At 41.4% G+C, this 22,536-nt stretch overlaps 2 protein-coding genes across 5 annotated transcripts in view; one reads left to right on the forward strand and one right to left on the reverse strand.

Moving 5' to 3' along the window:
- Positions 1-22,536, forward strand: part of ryr3 (ryanodine receptor 3) — a 155,828-nt gene that overhangs the window by 42,229 nt on the left and 91,063 nt on the right. For all 4 annotated transcript variants that reach the window (XM_036147246.1, XM_036147247.1, XM_036147248.1 and 1 more), the window contains 12 exons: positions 478-634; positions 1,577-1,741; positions 4,608-4,729; positions 4,864-5,044; positions 6,400-6,535; positions 8,494-8,589; positions 8,679-8,797; positions 10,630-10,763; positions 11,473-11,714; positions 12,909-13,101; positions 14,166-14,382; positions 14,794-14,898. In XM_036147246.1, the coding sequence (XP_036003139.1) occupies positions 478-634; positions 1,577-1,741; positions 4,608-4,729; positions 4,864-5,044; positions 6,400-6,535; positions 8,494-8,589; positions 8,679-8,797; positions 10,630-10,763; positions 11,473-11,714; positions 12,909-13,101; positions 14,166-14,382; positions 14,794-14,898 (1,867 nt within the window). The remainder of the gene's footprint in view (positions 1-477; positions 635-1,576; positions 1,742-4,607; positions 4,730-4,863; positions 5,045-6,399; positions 6,536-8,493; positions 8,590-8,678; positions 8,798-10,629; positions 10,764-11,472; positions 11,715-12,908; positions 13,102-14,165; positions 14,383-14,793; positions 14,899-22,536) is intronic.
- LOC118566137 lies at positions 17,049-18,823 on the reverse strand. Its single transcript, XM_036147253.1, has 2 exons — positions 17,405-18,823; positions 17,049-17,076 (listed from the first exon to the last, which is right to left on the reverse strand). Exon 1 carries the CDS (start codon positions 18,591-18,593, stop codon positions 17,649-17,651), a length of 945 nt encoding a protein of 314 aa, XP_036003146.1. The 5' UTR covers positions 18,594-18,823; the 3' UTR covers positions 17,049-17,076; positions 17,405-17,648.

Here is a 22,536-nt window from a genome sequence, read left to right on the forward strand (position 1 = left end):
CCGCACCGGCAATCTTGAACTTTACTAACGGTTGCACTTTAGCGGAGGAGGGGGTGTGAACAGCGTATAATTAGAGCCTGACATTCCTCCCGGCTCTGATTGGTTGTTTCTGACCGGGAGCGGTTTATTTCTGCAAATAGCAGTAGGGACACTGGGAGGAGCAAGAGGAGCTTGTTTATTTTCCCGCCACAGATTATCTGTCTCATGTTTTAGTGTCAGGACATGGTGAGAGTTTAAAAAAAAATGGAAAACAGGTATTTTTACAAAAGTACACAGATTTAAAGCTAAGATATTTACCAAAATGAGTGATGAGTTACTTGAGATCATATGAAATAATACACAGTGTTTATAACTGAAATTTGTCAAATGGGAGAAAACTTTTTTACTATACAGCTAAACATAAACCCGAATAAAAAAAAAATCAGTGTTAGAAAATGTCACATTTCTGCGCTTCTGACATCGGTTCTATGTGTTTAGCTGGAGCGGCAGCCATATTCGATGGGGACAACCATTCCGTCTTCGCCATCTCTCCACTGGACACTATCTGGCCTTGACTGAAGATCGTGGACTGGTCCTGCAGGACAGAGAGAAGTCGGACACCAAAGCCACTGCTTTCTGCTTTAAGACATCTAAGGTTACTCTTCTCAGACTCTATTAAAACATATCTTCTCAACTTGGGCTTTAACCCTAGCTAGTTTTTACTCCTTGAGCATGTTTTTGTGTCGCACCTATAATATTGCAGTGCAGCTTTTAATAAGCTACTCTGTCACCATCATAATCTGACCTTTTCACAGCTGCTGAGCACACTGCCCTGTAAACATGTCAGAGAAAACACTCATTTTTCAGAGAATGGGAAGAGAAATCAATCAAAATCACAGTAGCAGAAAAATGCATCTAGATTTCTTTACCCTCTGATTCAAGATTACAATCAAAAAGCATATGGTCTATTAAGAAAAAGTATCATAATATGTGATACACTGCAAATATTTCCTCTGCAGGTTTACAAGTTGTCCTGTGGTACACAATATTTACGTGTTTTGCATGCGTAGCTTGCTTGTTATCCTTTGTATAACTGATAGAAATTAGCTGTTTGAGTCACCTTCAGAACATTTTATCTAAAGCCTCAGAAAACTCCTGACAACAGAGAGTAATGACCCTTCCTCCATTAACCCCTCCTTCAGAGGCACTGAGTTATTACTCTGCACTCATACTTATTTGGAAAAGTTGTAGTCTTCACTCTATTTTTAGCCAATCCTTCCATCTTCTCACTACATCAGCCTGTGCCCGTCAGCTCCTTTATCAAACAAGGTCAACACCTCATTGTGCTGAACATTGCATTAATATGCTCCCCCCGACGTGCTGTTGACATTAATCAATTGAATCGCTCCATCTCTGTCTGAAAAGTAGCAAAGCTAACGACCCCTGCCCTCAGTCCCTGATGAGATTCTTGTTCTGAACCGGTGATTACCATCTAATGTCAATTTTTAGCTGTTGTACATTGCGTCATATTTTCAAACCCGTCTCAGTGAACGCTGTCTCTCTGCTTTTATTTTCCGTTTTGCTCTGAATAAAACAGGAAAAGGGCGACCCTGGCATAAAGAGGGACATTGACGGGATGGGAGTTCCAGAGATCAAGTACGGGGACTCTGTCTGTTTTGTGATGCACGTGGCAACGGGACTGTGGCTCTCCTACCTGGCGCCTGATGCTAAATCGTCTCGTCTTGGTCCCCTGAAAAGACGGGTAAATATGTTTACAGACAGTGGGAGAAAACACTTCACTCATCGTTTGGTTAGGAAAAGCTGTTTTCTAGTCCTTCTGCTGTGGCTTTCTGTAACTTTAACAAGAGATAACAGGAGCTATTTTAAGACAATCTTTAAAGAATTGACTCTATTCTGTACATTTTACTTGAGTGCATTTCAGGTAAATAAATGTTTAAACATTGTAAAAAAGGTGGAAAAGACCTAGCAGTAGCGGAAGGTTTTGTTGAATAAAAGCAAAACTACAGTACTCCTTTAGAACATGCACTGTGTTGCCAGGATTTGGCTCACCTGTCCAAGTCACTGAATTCAAGTGTTTACACCTAATTTCATGTCTGCTGGTGTATAAAATCCAGCACCTAGGCATGCAGACTGCTTCCACAAACATTTGTTAAAGACTTGGACACTACCATACCGTGATATTGGATGCCACCGGTGCACCAAGTTCAGTCGTGAAATTTTTTGTGGTCAACTGTTGGGGGTGTTTTAACAGGGTGGAAGCGACTAGAAATGACAACATCTCAGACACAAAGTGGTTTGCCACATAGAATCACAAAGAAGGGTCAGCAGATAACAATTTACACAGTTAACTGAGAGAGGGGGCCTCCTGCCTGCAGAGTTGATAGCCAAATACCTCCACATTTCATGGGGAGTAATACCTCCCAGATTACTCAAAAATGATACATAAAGAGCTTGATTGACTGGAGTGCAATGGTTTACCAGCTGCACCCAAGCCTCAAATCACTGAGGGCAATGCAAAAAAATTGGATGCAGTGTTGTAAAGTACGACAGACTCTAGAGCAGTGAAGACAGGTTCTAGGGAGAGATGAATCAAGCCTCTTTGTCTAGAAATCAAATGGACGAGTCGGGGTTTAGCAGTTGCCAGGACAACAGCTCTTACCTGACTGCATGGCAAAATTTGATTCAGCCTGGATAATGGTGTATGGTTGCTTTTCAGGGGATGGGTCTGTTCTATTGAATGAAATTAATACTTGAGCATAGCAAAGCTTGCTGTACAATTTTATGGTCCAAACTTTGTGGGAACAAATAGCAAGGTTAATAAGGACATGGATGAGTGAGTTTGTCAGAGGAGAACTTGACTAACCTGACCTCAGCGTGATTGGGATGGGCTTGCACTGAGACTCGGAGCCAGTCCTTCACATCCAACATCAGCGAAGGATCTCACAAATGCACTTCTGTGGAAAGCATTTCTCAAAGCGTTCCAGCTGTTCAGGCTGCAAAGGATGAAAAGACATATTTAAAAACTTTGGAGCTTTTACCCCAATCTCTAAGCCTGAATTTTGTCACCCTATCAAACAAATTATTTCCGACACTTGTTTCCAGATTCTTGAACTTTAGATCAGATTCCATTTATCATGAACACAGGTGACGGTTGTAAAGAGTTTGGCTTTTCGGCTTATCAGTTTCTTCGCAAGCAATGCTTCAAACTTCCTTTACACGTCCTTGCTTTCTCCTATATTTTAAGTTTCTTCTGTATACTCCTCAGTAATTCCTTATCTCCCTTCGGTACTAAATGGAGTGAGTGAGCTGTCCATCATTGTGCCGGTGGAGGACCATGGCCTCATATTAAGAGGAACTGAACCTTATCGTTTCAGTTTCAAACCGTTTCAAACCACTCCTGGGTACGCTGAAGGTCAGTGCCTAAAAACGGCAACAAAACCGCATCCGCGGCAAAAAAAAGGATAGAAGACACCCTGAAGTTCACAAAACAGATGTCCTCCTTTCCACGGCTGCATTTTGAGATCCTGACCATTAACATCACAAACAGGGATCTGAGACAGGAGGTATCTCTGAGGGAGTCTTCCCTGCATTGGAAACCACCAAGACTTTGCGCCTTTGGCAGCAACACCACAAAATGCCTCAATCGATGCAGTCATTAGCCTTCTGCAGATCCACAGAATACATGTGCACCAATAACCTAAACTCAGCAATTACACAAGGCATATCTGGTCCATTGGTTCAAAGCAAACAGAAGCCACACAGCTCCTCATGAATCCAAAGTTTGGCAGTTAGTTGGATCGTCTTTTCCAACAGCCTAAGGCAGAGGTAACTTCGGTCCTCGAAAGCTAGAGCACTGCAACTTCTCTGATATGTCCCTGCTCCAGTACCTGATTCAAAATGCTGGAGTATCTCCTAACACTTAATGATGCAGCCATTTAAGTCAGGTGTCTCCAAGCGAGAGAACACCTAAAACATCCAGGAATCCAGCAATCGATGACTGGACCTGCCCACCTATGGCCTAGAGTAAATTTGAGCAGGAAAGCCAAAAAGTGCAGTCCAAAACTGATGTTTGCACCATAGAAGCACACTCCATCAAACTTGCATATACATCTCATATAGCAATTAAAAAACGGAAGATATTAGTTTTCCCTTTTGACTTTAAAGCATTTTACTCAGCTGGCTCTCTGCAGATCATTCATGAGAAAACAGTTTCGTTTATTTTTGGTAATTGCCCCTATAGGGGTGACGGGCACTGTAAGGTGGGATGGAGGAGGAGTTTGCTCATATATGCCGCTCAAGGCCAGACCTCCCTGCAGGGACGCTACCTTGTGATGATGCAAGGCGGTGCCAGCGGCCTTGGCAGCAAGCTACAACACCTGGCAAGGTGGTGGTCCGTTTACAGCTAAATCAGTCTCTCTTCTCCCTGTTCGGACCTAAGCTGCTGGATTTCACGTGACTCTGGTCTTTTTAGGGTTTTCCAAATGACTTTTCTTTTTTTTTGTGAATCTGTGGCAGCGCTGAGATGAAACTCAACTGTCTTTTAAATCACCTCCAAAGTGGAAATATTCCACCATTTTTTCATGTTTTCTTTTTTTTTCTTGAACTAGGCCTGCCTTCACTCTGAGGGCCACATGGATGACGGTCTCATCCTACAGCGCTGCCAGCATGAGGAATCTCGGGCTGCTCGCATCATCCGAAACACCACATTCCTCTTCAAAAACTTCATAAAGTGAGTGAGGAGCAGTGTTCACGGAAAGCTCCATCGTCAGTCTTTAAAAAACAACAACAGCAACAACAAAACAAAATTGTGATCATGCAGAGCTAATGACATTCGAGGTTTAAAGGCTTATTCTCGACTTTCAGGGCACTGGATAGCGCTGCGGCTGGGGAGATGAATGCAGTGGCCGGATATGTTGAAGAGGTGCTGCAGACGCTGAACGATCTGATTGAATACTTCAAGCAGCCCGATGTAGAGCTCGAGCACGAGGAAAAACAGTGTCTGCTTCGCTCCCTCATCAAACGGCAAGACCTCTTCAAGGAGGAGGTGAGTGGGCCAAATCTCCCCCGCTGGGGCATCATTTTTATGTTTCCCTTCTTAAATAAGCTTATGTGGAGTACAAAGAAGTTCTCAGCATCTTATCTGTAGTAGAAGCACTCAAAGCAATGTTGGCTTTGAGAACCAGGGGGGAAAATCTCATGGGGGACTTGAGCCCACTCAAGTTCAAAATACAAAACAGGAAGAAAATATCACATAGATGTGGAAATAATAATCTTAGCTGATTAGTTTATATGTTTAAGATTTTGAAAGGGAGGGTTTTAGTAATTTTCCATCAACTTTCAGAGATGGGTTATGTTAAAGTATTGCTTTTGGTTAACACCTGTTGGTCTTAGTCTCTTCTATAAAGTGCAATACAGAAATCCTCCACGAGGTACAAGACACCCAACATCTGACCACAGCCCTGAGATTGGAAGGATCAAAAGAAGTGAATCATAAATGCTTATTTCAACGGAGAAAATGCTAATTGAAAAATAGTATTCCACAATCCACTTTTCGTCTAATGTTCATGTGAATGTTCGCAAGGAATAGTCCGAAGGCTTTTTACTTTGTTGATCCCGATTTTGAATTATCTTTTTCAATGTAAGTCAGACGTTGGCCATCATTTTGGAGGATTTGCTTACATAGTTTGTTGCACAGCAACCTTTCACCATTTTAGTGTGTTTTTAAGCTAGAAACCAATCAGTGGTTCTTCTTTAAAGGTCTAACAGGATGGCAATGACTATGTAGTCATCTTTTGACTGTCAATGAATATTTTGATAGAATATACAGATAAAACAAAATGTGATTTTTTTTTTTTTTTTCTAAATTTTTGGAAATGCAAGAAAAGCAAATGGAAAATTTTTTCAAAATTTTATAATAACCACACCATAATAAGTTGTTTTAACATCTTCACTAACAATATATCACACATATTTATATATAGTGATTTAATTAATATTGTTGATTAAAATAATATATTTAATATAATAAACATGCTTTTTTATACACATAATTCTATCTGTCGTTCAGAGATTGCTTTTACGTATCTTATTCAAGCAGATGGGCTATCAAAGTAAAGGGTGCTGAATATAATGCATGCAGCAGTTTCTAGATTTTCTTTTTTGTTTTTGTGAAATAACATTAAAAAAAACTTCCACTACAAATTTAAGTGGTGTCCTGTGTTGGTTTGTTGCATAGAATCCCTGTTTTTGATATTAATATGACAAAATGTGGAACAGCTTAAGGTGTGTTGATGATTTCACAAGATGCTGAACAGAAGCAAACTCCTTTGGGTTTCATTATTGTTTTCTACGAATCCGATGGTTTGCGATTTAATAAATTAATGTATGTTTTTTTTTCAGGGCATGCTGGCTCTTCTGTCCAAGTGCATTGACCGGATGAACCTCTATGACAGTGCGGCCCACTTCGGAGAGATGGCTGGCGAGGAAGCTGGCGCAGCGTGGAAGGACATCCTCAACCTCCTCTATGAACTCCTGGGTGAGTGAGTGATGGATCACGTAATATCTCTTCTGTCAGCACCGGTTCAGTCTGCGTGGACATGAAGTATTTATCATCCTTATTTTCCCCTTCGGACTCCACTGCTCTCTCTGCTGTACAGTCCTTCGTTTCATCCTTCGCCTACATTCTGTTGAACAGGCTTAATGTTCACAGCTTTTTGCACGTTTTTATTAGAAAAAAACAAGGAAAATGCATATCACGGTTTAAAAAATGCCAGTCATTACATCTAGTGGCCTCATCCGAGTCTTTTATTCCCCACATAAAGTCCCGTCAACTCTGCAAAGTGTTAGTTTAAATTTTTAATGGGTGGTTGGTTTTCCGGTCGCTGGCATCCTTCCAACACCTTCCCCCTGGTCAGCTCACCTTGGGTACCCTTATATTCATCATTCGCTCTCCTGCATACACAAACATATGTGTGTTGTTTTAGCCAACAACCCAGAAGTACGCTCCTAATAGTAAAAGACTGCCGTCCCCTCAGTGGTGCAGGGCGGTCATTGAAAGAGTATTTTGCATGATGGATTGTTTGGAGGTTTGGTTTGTTGTGGCGTTCCCCCTCACTTTAACGAGGAAACAAACCTAATAGCCCAGGTTAGGTGTTTAGTTTGTTATTTAAGCATTGAATTAGTCATGTTTTTTCTGCCATTAATTATGCATCAATAAGAGGCTTGATTAAATGTTTGCCTTTGAGGTGGAAGTCCCTCTAAAATGTCCATTTGTCTTCTGCCTAAGGGTTTTTAATCTAATCTAATCTTTGGCACCGCTAATTTCATTTCTGTGGGAGTGCGTATTTCCAAATGTATAGAAATCTTTATTTTTAGCTAGAACAATTTACTGCTCTCATCTTTATTGTGTGTTTTGAAGTGTGTCCTGTTGGACCTGTAAGCATATTACATAGGTTCAAAGGACACATTTGCAGTAAATTGTCATTGAGATGTGTCGATGGTTAGAGTTCAGAAGAGTTTTGTTCAGAAAATAGCAAACTCCAGTATCAGGGTTCTTACGCAGTTTGGAAAGAGTGGAACTGAGATATTTTCCTGGATAGGTATGAAAATTTTCTAAACGTTGTATCTATCTTTTGTACATTAAAACTAGAAATCTTACCTGAATCCATAGCAAAACCTTTCTGCTTTAAGGTGGACTAAAAAAAGTACTGATAACTCTAGAAATTTGAGCCCTGAAAAATGTATTTAAAGGCTTAATATGCATTTAAAACACAGGAATTTGTAGAAACTCCTATTTTTGTGTTCAGTTTAAACCTCTTTAAGCCCATTAAAGATTTAGATTTCAAGCTCTTTTCATTCATCTAAATGTTGTTTTTATCAGAGAGCTGACCCCAGCCTCTTCCCATAGATAAGACGGCATTAGAGGTACATCAGTTTATAAATGGATTTCAGTTTTCATTTACATTTTAATAAAAATACTATTTCCAAATTGAAATTTTAACACACTAAGGTTCTTCTGATCCGGATTGAAATGATTGGTATGCTAATCATATCATGATTTGCCCATCTGTTTAATCTTCCTTTGCATTGACCGGCTTTACCCTTGATCACAGGTGCGGCTCTGTTTACGCGTTCATGCTGAGTTTGAGCTTTGTTGAAAGAGGCTAAATCCCATTGTTGGTCTGCATCAGTATTCAGAGTGTGTTGTTTAAATGGATTTGCTGGCATTTAGTCAGTCTGGTGTCCCTGAAACCAAATGGTTTGAAATGAGACTCCTGGGTGTCTGAGCGTCAGGAAACCTGCCAAAGAGATCCTAACTTATTATGGGCCGTTGAGCTTTAGGCTTCACGTCCACCTAACAGTTTATCATCAGCCGTTAACATTTACAATATCCTGCCAGATACTCAACCTGGATTGGTTGTTTTAAAACCTTATTGATATTTTTATGATTCAAAACCTTAAAGATAATTTAATCAAACTTTACATTTGGTTTAGCTGCACTGATTCGAGGAAACCGGACCAACTGCACCCAGTTTTCCCGAAACCTGGACTGGTTGGTCAGCAAGCTGGAGAGAATGGAGTCATCATCAGGTACCAGGGGTCTCCTTGTGTTGCTACTAATTAAGAGAACGTGAAATAATGGATGATTGGATCCAACTTTCTTTCGTCTGGTTTTGCAGGAATCCTGGAAGTCCTCCACTGCATTTTGGTCGAAAGCCCAGAAGCTCTGAACATCATTCAGAAAGGACATATTAAATCCATCATCTCTCTGCTCTACAAGCATGGACGCAACCACAAGGTGGCTAAAACAAGCAATAGGTTGTGATCAAAGGTTTTTGGTGCAGTTACTTCTTCATATTTATTGTTAAGGTTATGATTATTACTAATCTTAGCTATTATGTGTGCCTGTTGACGTACTTGGCCTTTAAACAGTGAGTTATCCCACTGTAGAAAGTGGAAAATAAAGGTATGTTACGTTACAGCGGAAAAGTGTTCCACATGTAATGTGTGCCGTAAACTTCGTTTGGTGTTTTATCTTTAATTGCGTTCATCTTTATCTGCAAATTGCTTTGGATTCATTAAAAATTTAAACAAAACCAGATTTAATTATAAAACCAATTATAGCAAAAATAATCTACGAAGGGTTAAAATAATATTTAAGCCCCCTGCTGATTTTATCCATTTGCTCATACAAAAAAAATATAATTGTAATATTTAGTGGCTGAAACAATAGCAAAAATCCATTAAAGGTGCCTCATGTAAAAAAAAAAAAAAAAAGGCTTTCTGGCATTGGCCACCAGGCTTGTGCACATCTCAGGAGGAGTTTTGCTCTGCTGCTCTTGACAGGAGCAGCTTAAAATCCTTTAGCTTTCCCAGCTAGCGCTCAGCAGCTCCCAGCAGCTTCATCTGGATACATTCTGAATGAATAAGGTCTGCTTGACCACTTCATGACCGTATAGTCATTCATCCTCAGCCGCTACGTTGTTGCCTTTGCGGTATCTTTCAGGTCATTCTCATACTAGAACTCATCACCCATGTTCTCCGCACCGGGTGAGGCAGGAAGATTCTTCAAGATCGATGGGGTTCTTCAGGTTATACGGCGCATTTCTCTTCCTCCAATTATGATGGGTCAAGTTAATGCAACAAAATAAGTAACTCTCTGCCCCTAGCCCTCTCTGAATAATTTAGATGTCTGCTGGTATACTTCAGACTTGCATCGACCAACCCATGGGCAACTGATGATCATTTTATGATTTCGTCATTTTCCAAATAATCCTGCCAGGAGTTGACACCTTCTTACCAAGTTTCTTAGTGATGTTCTTGTGCCTCATTCCAGGCTTGTTTAGATGTGCTATCTTGTACCCGATGTCTTTATAAAGCTTTGTACTCTTGTTATTGATTGGTTGGTTGATTGATTAGTTGAGATTATATTAATCTGTGTGCAACATGGGCACAAAAACAGTCTTTCAAAGCTGATAGAATGGCTGGGTTGCAATAGATCAAGGATTTATTTCACACAAGATGCAAATCATAATGTGAATGGAATAATTCACTTTTAGACCGCATGAGATTATTTTTTTAGGTGTTTGATTAAAATTCTGTCTCTCCACGTTAAAATGGAGACAACATCAATATTTGAAACTGTTCATTTCTCTGAAAAGTGAGCAAACCTACAAAATCCACAACCGCCTGATGAATAATGTATTTGAAGTATTTGAGCTTCCAGCTTCTTAGACGTGTTACTCTCTCTGCGTGTAAAACAAATATTTCAGCCCGAAGAAATGGGAATAGATTCTCTTTTCTAAAACATCCACTTTTGCCAACCTAAATCCGAGTCACAGGAAAGGGGTCATGAAAAAAACAAAACCTTCCTGATCAGCGCTTGTTTGATATTCCAGCCTCGTGTTTTACTTGCAGAGTGTAAATGTCACAGTCTCCTAATATTGGCATTGGGATTTCTCCCCGAAATGAAACAGATGCTGATCAGGAGAGGCACTCTGACCACAAAGGTCCTGCTGAGTTTAACTTTTCCCTTTTATGCCATGTGGACAAGGTGGACACTGTCTCTGCAGTTCAAAGCAGACTTAAATACGACTCAAGCGTAACACATTTTCTCCTTTTACTCTTCAGATCCTGGACGTCCTCTGCTCTCTGTGTGTGTGCAATGGGGTGGCAGTGAGAGCCAATCAGAATCTGATCTGTGACAACCTGCTGCCCAAAAGGGACCTTTTGCTCCAGACCCGACTAGTCAATGATGTTCAAAGGTAAATAAATAAATTTAAAACAAGCAGAAATATCTGTAAAAGTATTTTTTCTTATTTAAAGAATGTGTTTTTCTACCTTGAACATGCTGGACAAATAGCCTACAGGTGTTTATTATCAAAAAAGTATTTTTAAAGCTGTTTTTATTTACAACAGATCCATCCATCCATCCATCCATCCATCCATCCATCCATCCATCCATCCATCCATCCATCCATCCATCCATCCATCCATCCATCCATCCATCCATCCATCCATCCATCCATCCATCCATCCATCCATCCATCCATCCATCCATCCATCCATCCATCCATCCATCCATCCATCCATCCATCCATCCATCCATCCATCCATCCAAACAAACAAACAAACAAACAAACAAACATACGGTAACATTGCAAATGACATTTGCAATTTATGCATTTTTCTTTTCCCTCTCTTTCTCATCTGTACTTCACTCTGTGACCTTCAGCATTTTACCAATGTCACGTGTGTCCGGTGTGAGCATCTGCTGCCATGAGACTTAAAATCACATTTGTATGAAACATACTAATTCATAACCTAATTTGAATATATTAGCCAACAATTATTACACTCCAGTGTTTTCCAAAATGAATATCGCAGCCACTGATATTACGATAATTATATACATATCTGTGAAATATTGTTCAACCTTTAATATGCAGCCTATTCTTCTGTGTTTGACTCCAGCATAAGGCCCAACATCTTCCTGGGCATTGCTGAAGGTTCAGCTCAGTATAAGAAGTGGTACTTCGAGCTGGTCATCGACCAGGTGGACCATTTCGTAACTGGGGAGCCGACCCACCTGAGAGTGGGCTGGGCCAACACCAAAGGCTACGCGCCGTATCCCGGTGGAGGAGAGGGCTGGGGAGGGAACGGCGCTGGTGATGACCTGTACTCCTACAGCTTTGATGGGCTTCATCTGTGGTCAGGTGGGACAAAAACTCAGTTAAATACTTCATGTGAACTCCCTACACACTTAAGTAAAATTGTTTGCATCTGTTTGACTTAGCGTTGATTATACAGGGGTTGGACAATGAAACTGAAACACCTCTCATTTTAGTGTGGGAGGTTTCATGGCTAAATTGGACCAGCCTGGTGGCCAATCTTCATTAATTGCACTTTGAACCTGATGGTTTCTTGATCCTGCAAGAAAAATGGCTTAAAATCCCTCTGACCACTGTGCAGGACTTGTATATGTCATTCCCAAGACAAATTGACGCTGTATTGGCCGCAAAAGGAGGCCCTACACCATACTAATAAATGATTGTGGTCTAAAACCAGGTGTTTTAGTTCCATTGTCCAACCCCTGTATATCTGCATAAAGCGGGTCGGTTGGCTCTGTGAATGGAGGCAAGAAATATTTAAAGTCTTTAAAATGTTTCCAGTAAAGCGCAGAAAAAAAACGTTTTCTTTCATTTTTTTTAGGCTCTAGAGTGGCAACCAGTGACAGATTTCCAAACATGAGTTTACCTGAATGTGTTTTAGGTTTTATTCAACATATTTGATTTGGTACCCAATTAAATATTTTCTGTGACATAATACAAGTTTGAAAAAATAAATAAATAGACAACCAGCACTCTTAGGAATTTTAATCAGGGGCAAGAGAAGGCATTTTGGCCACATGCTGTCGTTTCTTTCCCCTGATTAAATTCATAAAGAAGCTTGGAGTGCTGGTTTTCTATATTATTATTATTATTATTATTATTTTGCGTTATTCCAGAACCGCGCAGCCATCTACTCCCCGTTTCTTTCTTTATTGGAGTTGTGCGCACTAATTTCCTTCCATAATCCGACATAGCTCATGATTAATCCTTTTTCCAAGGAAGGACACATGAACACGCTGCCCGTCATCAAACCAACTGCCATCAAATATGATGCACATCGTGCCACTAAAAGTTCCAGCTGGCTATAAATGTGCCCTGCAGCTTCATAATTTTTTTACTTCCAAAGTCTCTAAAAGATCCATTACCACTCGCATCCCATCCCTTTTAGGTCCCTCCTGTTAAAGCATTCATCAGCCGTCTCTCCACCGCTCTGCCCCGTCTCCTCTCCTCACTTATCAGTCAGCCCCCACATTTACTTGTGACTTTGCCGCCGTAACCGAGAGCCACTCTGTCTCCCAGGTCGAATCCCCAGGGCAGTGGCCTCCATTAACCAGCACCTGCTGAACTCAGACGACGTGGTGAGCTGCTGTCTGGATTTGGGCGCTCCCAGCATGTCCTTCAGGATCAACGGGCAGCCTGTACAGGGCATGTTCGAGGACTTTAACGTCGACGGCTTCTTTTTCCCCGTCGTCAGCTTCTCTGCAGGAGTCAAGTAAGGGCCGTGAAAACCCGCTCGCAAATGTTCAAACCATTGCCCGCTTGAATGACTTTTACCGCCGGTCTTTTGTTGGCGCAGGTGAACTTTTCAAGGACATATCGTTGCAGTTTAGCCAACGCAAGCACCTGTATTATTGGTTGTGTTTGGGCTTGTTGCACAGAGTAATTGCATTTATGTAACATTTCCAGACGTGAACTTTTGGCACCAGTGGCTTTCATGGGTGTGTTTTGGGTGATTTTAGGGGAACTGCAAATTCATTCAATGTAAAGTATTCAGTGTGCAGCTTGTATAATGTGTAAAAGTGTCATAATATCTTCATTGTTGTCTCACAAAAAAAAATCTACTGTAATAAAATGTTTACAGATATCTGAGGGGCGCACACCCTGTTGTGAGTTACATAATATAATAAGGTGGCTTGCAAAAGTTTTCACACCCTTTGAACTTTTCCACATGTTGTATTGTTACAAAATGTGGAAAAGTTCAAGGGGTATGAATACTTTTGAAAGCCACTGTATATAATGGCTGCTCCACTTTCCTCCCTAAAAAAAAGCCTTCTTTTAGGCAAAATCTTGTGTTCAAAAACTAAAATTTATGCTTGGGGAAAAAACTGTGTGTGAGTTTTCAAGAATATAATTCGTTCTGGGACCTTTTGCTAATTTATTTTTCCCTACAAAGTCTTTCTCTTTAAAAAAAAAAAAATTAAATATATTTTCATTATGTTTTTTTTTTTTAAACTACAAAAGTGAGTATTGCAAAAATAAAAACTAACAAGCGGCCCTGTATGTATCAGGTGGGATCCTGAATATATTATGGATTTTTACTAAGAATTTCCTATGGATTTTTCTTTAGGTTAGGAAATCAGGAAAATAAATAAATAAAATCAGCCAATCAATCAAAGCTGAATTTCTGAGGGCTGTATGGATCAATTATCTCGGGAAGGAATAAAGTGGCAAATTTTCAGTTAATGTGAAAGCTTTATAAATATAGTTTGTTGTGTTCTGCAATATGCAGCTTGTGTGGTAGCATGATATAATCTTGTGTTACCTTTTGTCTGACAGAGTCCGTTTCCTGCTGGGAGGACGTCACGGAGACTTTAAGTTCCTGCCGCCAGCAGGTTACTCTCCGTGCTACGAAGCCCTCCTGCCCAAAGAAAAGATGCATGTGGAGCCTGTGAAGGAGTACAAGAGGGACCATGATGGGGTCCGCGATCTGCTGGGAACCACCCAGTTCCTCTCTCAGGCCTCCTTTATTCCCACCCCAGTTGACACCACCCAGGTGAGTTTAGTCATTCATTTGAATGAAGGTGACATGCTCAAGGAAATGGTGCACACAAGTAAGATGTTGAACGTATCTAAAGGCAATAATTAAATGATAAGAAGCTCTAATTCTGACTTGCTTTAAAAAAAAAAGCTTAGTTTGAGTTTATTTGTTAACAGCACAGGTCTAAGGATATCTGTGAAGGCTATTTTTTTGTTTTGGAAGCTTAGTATTTCTAAGAATAAATGTGTTAATGTGTCAAAGTCTGAAAATCTGCTTTTTTTTGTCATTTTCCTGTTCAGATCATCCCATTTTAAATCAATGGCTCCTTACAGACCTATGAAATGATGCTACTGACTCTACAGCAGTGTAATCTGACTGATATTATCAGTGACGATGGTTCTATATGTTTCTCCTCTTTCTCTGCAGATTGTTCTTCCGCCTCATCTGGAGAACATTCGCGACAAGTTGGCAGAAAACATCCACGAACTTTGGGGAATGAATAAAATTGAACTGGGCTGGACTTATGGCAAGGTAAGCCTGCTGAAAAAGAATAAAAATAAATGCTGCAGGTTGTTGAAACCAAAGACTGATGATGTTGAGCTTTAGACATTAACCTGAAAATGTTTTAGTTTTTCAGCCCCTCAGAAAAATGATTTATTGCATGCAGACACACAACCTATTATGTTCAAGGAGATAAATCAAAATAGAGGTTATTCCTTAAGCTTTTAAGTTAAATTTAAAAGCACAGAACAGACTTTTCAAAATAAACTTTTTTTTCCAGAGGTGTGTTATTTTCATTAGGTTGTATTGCATAGAGTGAAATGTGCAGACTGAATCATATTTCAATTTAAAGCTTAACGAAACTCAAAATTGGTGATTTTCACTCATCCTCAGTGGAAATTATGCTAAAAAAAACGTATAAAAAATATTTTTCAATTAATAAGCAGACTGAACATCCTCATATATGAAGTGGCCCAATGGTTTCATCCCGATACAGACTAAAACAGTATTTCTTGTTTTGCATCCCCTTGACCGCTCCTGCTCCCTATAATATTAGAAAAAGTCTCTAAAACATGTTGTCAGATCCAGTTTCATAGCATCTCTGCGTTTGAAAATAGAACTAGTGATCTGTGGTTAGAATAACTACTCAACATTCTCACTGTGAAACCTGAAAACTAATTCAAAGGTTGTTCTTTTTGTCCCATTGCTCCTATTCAGAGATACTTGTTGACCGGTGTCCCCAACAGACTAATTAGACTTGTTCAGTGCAGCCAGAAAACGAGGAAACCTTCCCACACAGCTGGTGTTCCTTTGTTCAGTGCTTGAGGAAATCCCCGGTGTTGGTCTATTTTTAATAAAAGCTGGGGGTGTTATTCGCTGTAGCTACTGCTTTGTAAAGATATTTTTTTTTCTACCTTGTATTGGGACGTTAATCTTGGAAAATTCAACTAGTCATTCATGTTAGGGGAAAATAACCATTAAAAATGGTTTAGTTTGCACTCGATTAAACTGACTTTTGATTTAAAGCCTACGATTCCTCTCTGGTGTGGAGTCTATCAACATACTCAATCTTGACTTGGTGTTATTTGCCTATTTTCCTTACAGAAGTCAGATTGTGAGGATATCTGTGGTCCTCGTTACTTGTTCAGGCCACCCCACAGATGTACATATGAGCCATCTTTGAAAAGCTACTACGACAGCTGAACTGTATTTTAATGTTATTAGATTAGCTATAATTGATGATAGGGGTGAATTGAATAAAACTGAATGGTTAAATTCACTTCAAAGAAGTTTCAACAACGTTGAGTGCACAAACTTCTGCAGCTACGCTGTTGGGTGGTGAAAGGTGGCATTTAGTTTAAATTTACAGTTTATATTAAACTTAAAAGGAGCAAATATTTAGAAATGATTTATTGCGGACTAATTTTGTATGTGACAAACCTTGACCTATTAACAGCCATGTGCACACTCTGAGAGACACCCTAATGGGATATTAATTGGTCTCATTTGTCTTACAGAGATCAGTGAATAGGAATTTTTGTTGTGAATTTGCATTATATAAATTCTATTTACTGGAGTTTGTTGTTTTGACTCCATATGTCATTAATTTGCTCATAATGGATCTGTAGAAAACAGGAAAAAACAACTTTGTTGTATCCCGCTGTCAAAGTTATGTTTCTGTTGAATTAATTTCATAGAAATGTCTGCGTGTCAGTGACAAATGCTGGGTAGTATTGTTGCTTCTCCATTGATTGTTTGTTTTATTTTATTTGAAGTTATGTCAGGTACCCCTTTACTAAAGGCGAATAGTCAGTTCATTCGGTCAGTGCAAGTACTTTGGAAAAATACAGTAAATGTTTAAACATGCTTTAGGTATGACGTAAAACCACATTAACATGAATTAGTTTGTTTCTGTTTTCAGTACCTAATAGGCCGGGACGATAAATCAATAACTATATGTGTACTGAAGACTGAGGCTGATTCGGTTATGTTAAATATGGATAAACAATCACTCCAGGGTGTCGGGTTAGAACAGCTGATATATATGTCCAGGTGAGTTAGTGAAAGAAAAATTGTCCGAGTCCAGTATTGAGCTTTACTTCCTTTTAATTAGCTTCTGAGGTTCAGCCATACATATAAAGGCACGTGTGATGGGTTCAAGTGAATGTGTATGTGTGTGTGTGTGTGTGTGTGTGTGTGTGTGGTTTTCTACAAAGATAAACAAAGAGAAATTACGAGAATTTGTCTGTAAATCATTTCACAATAAACCAAATATCCAGAAATGAATAAATGTCTTCAAACATCACCACAGACTAATAACTGGCCGATATCCGACCCCGAAAATGTAACAATAATAATAAACCCTGCGTTTCAACAGGAAAAGGTAACAGCTGCATCATTCAAACGAGCTCAATAGCTTAATGCTAACAGCTAACCTTTAGCTCTCAATAATACAAGTAAACAGCACTAAACAACCATAATATTCGACAGGACACAGTACAATACAGCTCTCAGACTGTACAACAATATTACTTACGTTCATTGGACGCACACAATAGAACGAAGTAAACGAAATCAGCCTTGAGAGCCGCACCACTCAATGCTCAGATCCATATACAAGATGTAACAAATATGAATGTGAAGCCATCTAGTGGCTGAAATAAAATACTACATCTAAAACACTGATAAGGAACCTAAACTAGAGGGCTGAAAACAAATAATTAACAGTCTTTTGTACAGCCGCCCCCAAATTTGACACTCAAATTTGACCAGTAGGTGTATTAATCATCTGGAGGTAGAGCATGCAGCTTTATGAGGCGAACAACTGGCCGAGTGTAGGTCCTGCCTTTAACTTGAACCACAGCTGTCCTCACGCGTCCGTCTGCTCCAGGTATGACACTTGTCACTGTTCCTATTTGCCAGAGGGCTCTTGGTGTCTGTTGGTCAACAATCAGCACTATAGTGCCTACAGTGATGTCATCCTTTTCTGTTTGCCATTTCTGTCTGGCTTGTAATGTCGGAAGAAAGTGGCGGATGTAATGCTTCCAGAAGTGATCTGTTAAAACCTGAGAATGTCGCCACCTTTTTCGACTTAACAGTTCCGACTCGGGATAGACCACTTGTGGAAGGGAGGAGTCCGGCCGCCCCATCAACAAACAGTTGGGCGTGACTGGATCTGGATCAGCCAGATCAGATGAAACGTAACCCAAGGGCCTGGAGTTGAGAATACCCTCTATTTCAATAAGAACTGTTCTCAACACCTCCTCTGGCACTGACTGAACTCCAAGAGCGATCCGGAGAGCGTTCTTTACTGATCTAACCTCTCGCTCCCAAGACCCACCAAAATGCGGAGCATTTGGGGGATTAAAGCGGAAGTGAATCTGTTGTGCAGCAAGTTGGTCCTTCACTGCTTGTTCCAGGGCACTGAAGGCTTCTTTAAGTTCTTTATCTCCACCTTTGAAATTAGTTCCCTGGTCTGAAAGGATCTCATGAGGCTTTCCTCTTCGAGATATAAAACGTCTGAGTGACATTAGGAAGGAATCGGTGTCCATATTTGGGAGGAGGTCTAGATGGACAGCTCGGGTGGTAAGGCACTTATACAGGATGCCCCACCTCTTTTCGTTGCGACGTCCCTCCTTTATCATCATTGGACCAAAGCAGTCCACCCCTGTGGAATAGAAAGGTGGTTTGTAAAGCCTCAAACTGGAGGGTGGAAGATCTGCCATCCTTGGGACTTGAGGGCTGCCTCGCCATTTCCTGCAGTCCACACAGTTATGCTGGTGCTTCCTGATGGCTTCTCTCCCTCTAAGTAGCCAGTATTTTCTTCGCAGCTCAGCAAAAACACGCTCTGCTCCAGGGTGGTTTAGCTGTTTGTCATAATGTTGGATCAGGAGTTTGGAGACAGGGTGAGAGGACGAGAGTAAAATGGGATGGCGCACATCTGGGCCTAGGCTTTCACATCGGCGGAGCCTACCTCCAACACGGATTAGACCTAAGGTCTGATCATATTCAGGGGCGAGTGTGAGCACTCTACTGGTGGATGGAAGAGCTTTTCCCGATTTGAGTAACATCATCTCTTCGGGGAAGCTTTCAACCTGAGCCTGTCTGAAAAGAGCAAACTCAGCCTTGTGATAGTCATCAGCAGTGGGAGACTTGTCACTAGCCTCTCCATCGAGTACTCTTGCAGTTGCTTCTAGGAGCTCTTGAAAGGTGTTAAACTGCTGAATATCAGGAAGAGTTAGTTGTGGGAAGTTAGTTAAACCACAGAATACTGGGTTCCTCAATTCCTCTGTTTCCTCCATAAAGTGGTCAGTTGGTGATTCAGGCCACTGGTCAGATGCTTGCAGGAGGAAAGATGGTCCGTGATTCCAACGACTTTTTTCAGTCAGTTGGGCTAAGGTTTTCCCTCTGGTGATATCGTCTGCTGGGTTGGAAGCAGAATCGATGTAGCGCCAGGATTTGATATCTGATAATTCCTGTATCTCTGCAACCCTTGTACCTACAAACACTTTATATCTGCAGGAATTGGATTTGAGCCAGTTTAGTACTGTGGTGGAATCAGTCCAGTACATCACATTTTGGATCTTGATGGTGAGTTCTTTCAGCAGCACTGAAGCTAACTGTGCTCCAGTTAAAGCACCACATAACTCGAGTCGAGGTATCGATAGCTGCTTCTTTGGAGCAACTCTGGATCTGGCTGCCAAGAATGCAACTTGTACCTTTCCATCCCCGTTATCACTACGCAGGTACGCCACTGATCCATAAGCACGTTCAGATGCGTCACAAAACACATGGATGGTCTGACTGATGGTACTACAATCTGTGTTGTGGTCAGTGTAGCATCTCGGTAAGGAGATCTGGGACAACTGGGGAAGCTCTTCCTCCCATGACTTCCAAGCTTGGAGCAGATCTTCAGGGAGATTGGGATCATCCCAACCTCTCTTCTTGTCCCAAAGACGCTGTACAATGATCTTAGCTCTGGTCGTATATGGAATAATGTATCCCAGAGGATCGTATTGTTGAGCAAGAAGACGGTAGATGTTGCGCATAGTTGGTTCAAGACAGTCATGGTTGTGCTGCTTATAGCAGAGCGTGTCTGACTTACACTGCCACAACAATCCAAGTGTGCGTTCTTGAGGGTTAGCTATTTGTTGTGTGAACCAAAGTGTGCTGCTCTCTGACCTTGATTCTTTGGGTAGGTGTCTGATGACAGCAGGAACATTGCTGGCCCATTCTCTGAGCTCAAATCCACCTTCCCTGAGTACTGTGTGCAGTCGATTCACCAGCTGCTTGGCCTGGTTCTCTGACTGAAGACTCTGCAGACAGTTATCAACATAGAAACAACGTTCTACTGATTGGCGGGCATCCTCCTCTGGTGCAGTGTGTTTTTGGACATGGCTTTGTAGTGCAAAGGTGGCACAACATGGACTACACGTTGTACCAAAAGGGAGCACTTGCCACTCATAGATAGTAGGTTCCTGGTCCACCTTAACATCTCTCCACAGGAAACGAAGGAAAGGTTTATCCTCATCCAGCAGGCGCACTTGATGAAACATCCCCTTCACATCACTGCTGATAGCCACGGGGTGCTCTCGAAACCTAAGGAGTACTCCCAGAAGACTGGCTCCAAGTGTGGGCCCAGGAAGAAGGTGATTATTGATGCTCTGCTCATTAAAGATGAAGGAGCAATTGAAGACTATTCTGTACTTTCCATTGTGTTGAACAATGTGGTGTGGAATGAACCATGAATAGTTGCTCTCCTTTGCCTTGGTTGGGGTTATAGGCTTGACGTAACCAGCATCAATGAGCTTGTGGATTTCTCTGGAGTAAATGGTAGCTTTCTCCGGGTCTTTTACCAGCCGTTTCTCTGTCCCACGCAGCTGTGGTAAGACAGCTTCTTTAGGTGCATGGAGAGGTGGGAAGTCCCTTTTCCACAACAATGGCGTAGCATACCTGTTCACACCATCAACCATTACTCTGGTGGTCTTATCTTCTAGTATGCGAACTGCCTCTAAATCTTCTCTTGACCTGGTGATCAATCGTTCGCTCCTGTATGGCAGCGTATCTAACTGCCACAACTTTTCCACATGACTTAGAAGCTCTGCTTCTGGTGGATTGCACTTAGTGAAGAGGCACTGTTGTGGAGACAGTTGATGGCATAACAGACTTGTGGGGCCTTGTAAAGTCCATCCTAGTCTGGTACGAACTGCTGCAGGCCCACCTGGCGGACCGAGACGTACTGGTTCCACTGGCGTAACTAGATGTGGGTAATCTGACCCTATCAGCAACAATGGCTGGGCACCTTTAATGGATGGCAGTGGAACGTCTCTGAGATGGCGATACTTTTCCTTCAGAACTTCAACTGGGTAGGTATGGCAGGATAAGTTTAGCTGTTTGGCTGTGAAAGCTTTGTTGACCTGGTATGACTTACTAGGCTGTGAAGCAGGAGCAACTGAGAAGGAGACAGTGGCACCGTTAATGGTGCAGACTTCTTGCCGGACGGTACGAAGTGTGAGATCTTCAGGCTTCCCTTGAAGACCCAGGCTAAGAGCAGCATCATGTAGGAGTATTGTGCGCTCTGATCCATCATCCAGTATTGCGTAGGTCTCCAGTACCTTTGGACCGCTCTGGAGTATGACACGGCATAACTTGAGTAACACTTGGTTGTTTCTGGCTGGCCGATCAACGTACAGTGTATCTGAAACAGAATTCACTAGGCATGTGCTCGGCTGAGGTGGTTGAGGTTCGACAGGTGCTGTGATCATTTGGCTGGCATTAACCTCGTGCAGGATATCCAGATGTTTCCTCTCACATTGTTTGCACTTGGCTTTAAGATTGCACCTGACAGCCTGATGTTCCCGTCCGCAACGCCAGCATCGTCTGTTTGCTTTAATCCACTCTGTCCTCTGCTCTACTGACAGGATTTTGAAGTTGCTGCACTGATTCAAATAATGAAGCTCTGTATCACAGAAGGGACAGTATTTCTTTGGCTTGTCCTGAGAGAGCTCTCTCACAGCTGGAGTCCTATCTGATTTCATCTTTAACTGAGGAGACTGACTGCCAAGTAGAATCGCTGTAGATCTTTGTGACTTGTAGTCAGGACGTCGGCTCTTGGGTGGAGCTTGTCTCTCTCTATTGAAGGTACTGCTGTATTGATCACCACTAACTTGAACTCGTACTTCGTACTCAAGCCAGTCAGCCAGATCAAGCAGGGTTGGAACTGGAGTATGAACAGGGTTCACAAATCTATGAAATTGTGCTCTTAGGTCATGTGGCAACTTCACTAGGAGACGAGAGACATGTGATGCACATCTCAGTTCTGTCCATCCTTGGTTTCCAAGTTGCTGCAGCATTCCTACTAAGGCTCGAACTTGAAGGGCAAAAGACTTAAATGCTTTAATGTCCCCAGGTCGGATATTAGGTCCATCCATTAAATCAGAAATCCTCTTCAGCGCCAGCTGCTGTGGTTGACCATACATCTCAGTGAGTGCTCTTATAGTGTCTGTAAATGGGAGTGGACTGTTACTGTATGAGTCGGCTATAAGTAGCGCCTCTTCACATTTGAGATGATCTGTGAGTATTTGAAACTTAAAATGCTCTGGAGCATCATATGGGAGTAAGTTGTCGAGGGCTAGTTTCAATCTGGCAAACTCACGAGGGTCCTCGGAT

Source organism: Fundulus heteroclitus, chromosome 15 (assembly GCF_011125445.2).
Source record: "Fundulus heteroclitus isolate FHET01 chromosome 15, MU-UCD_Fhet_4.1, whole genome shotgun sequence".
NCBI lineage: Eukaryota > Metazoa > Chordata > Actinopteri > Cyprinodontiformes > Fundulidae > Fundulus > Fundulus heteroclitus.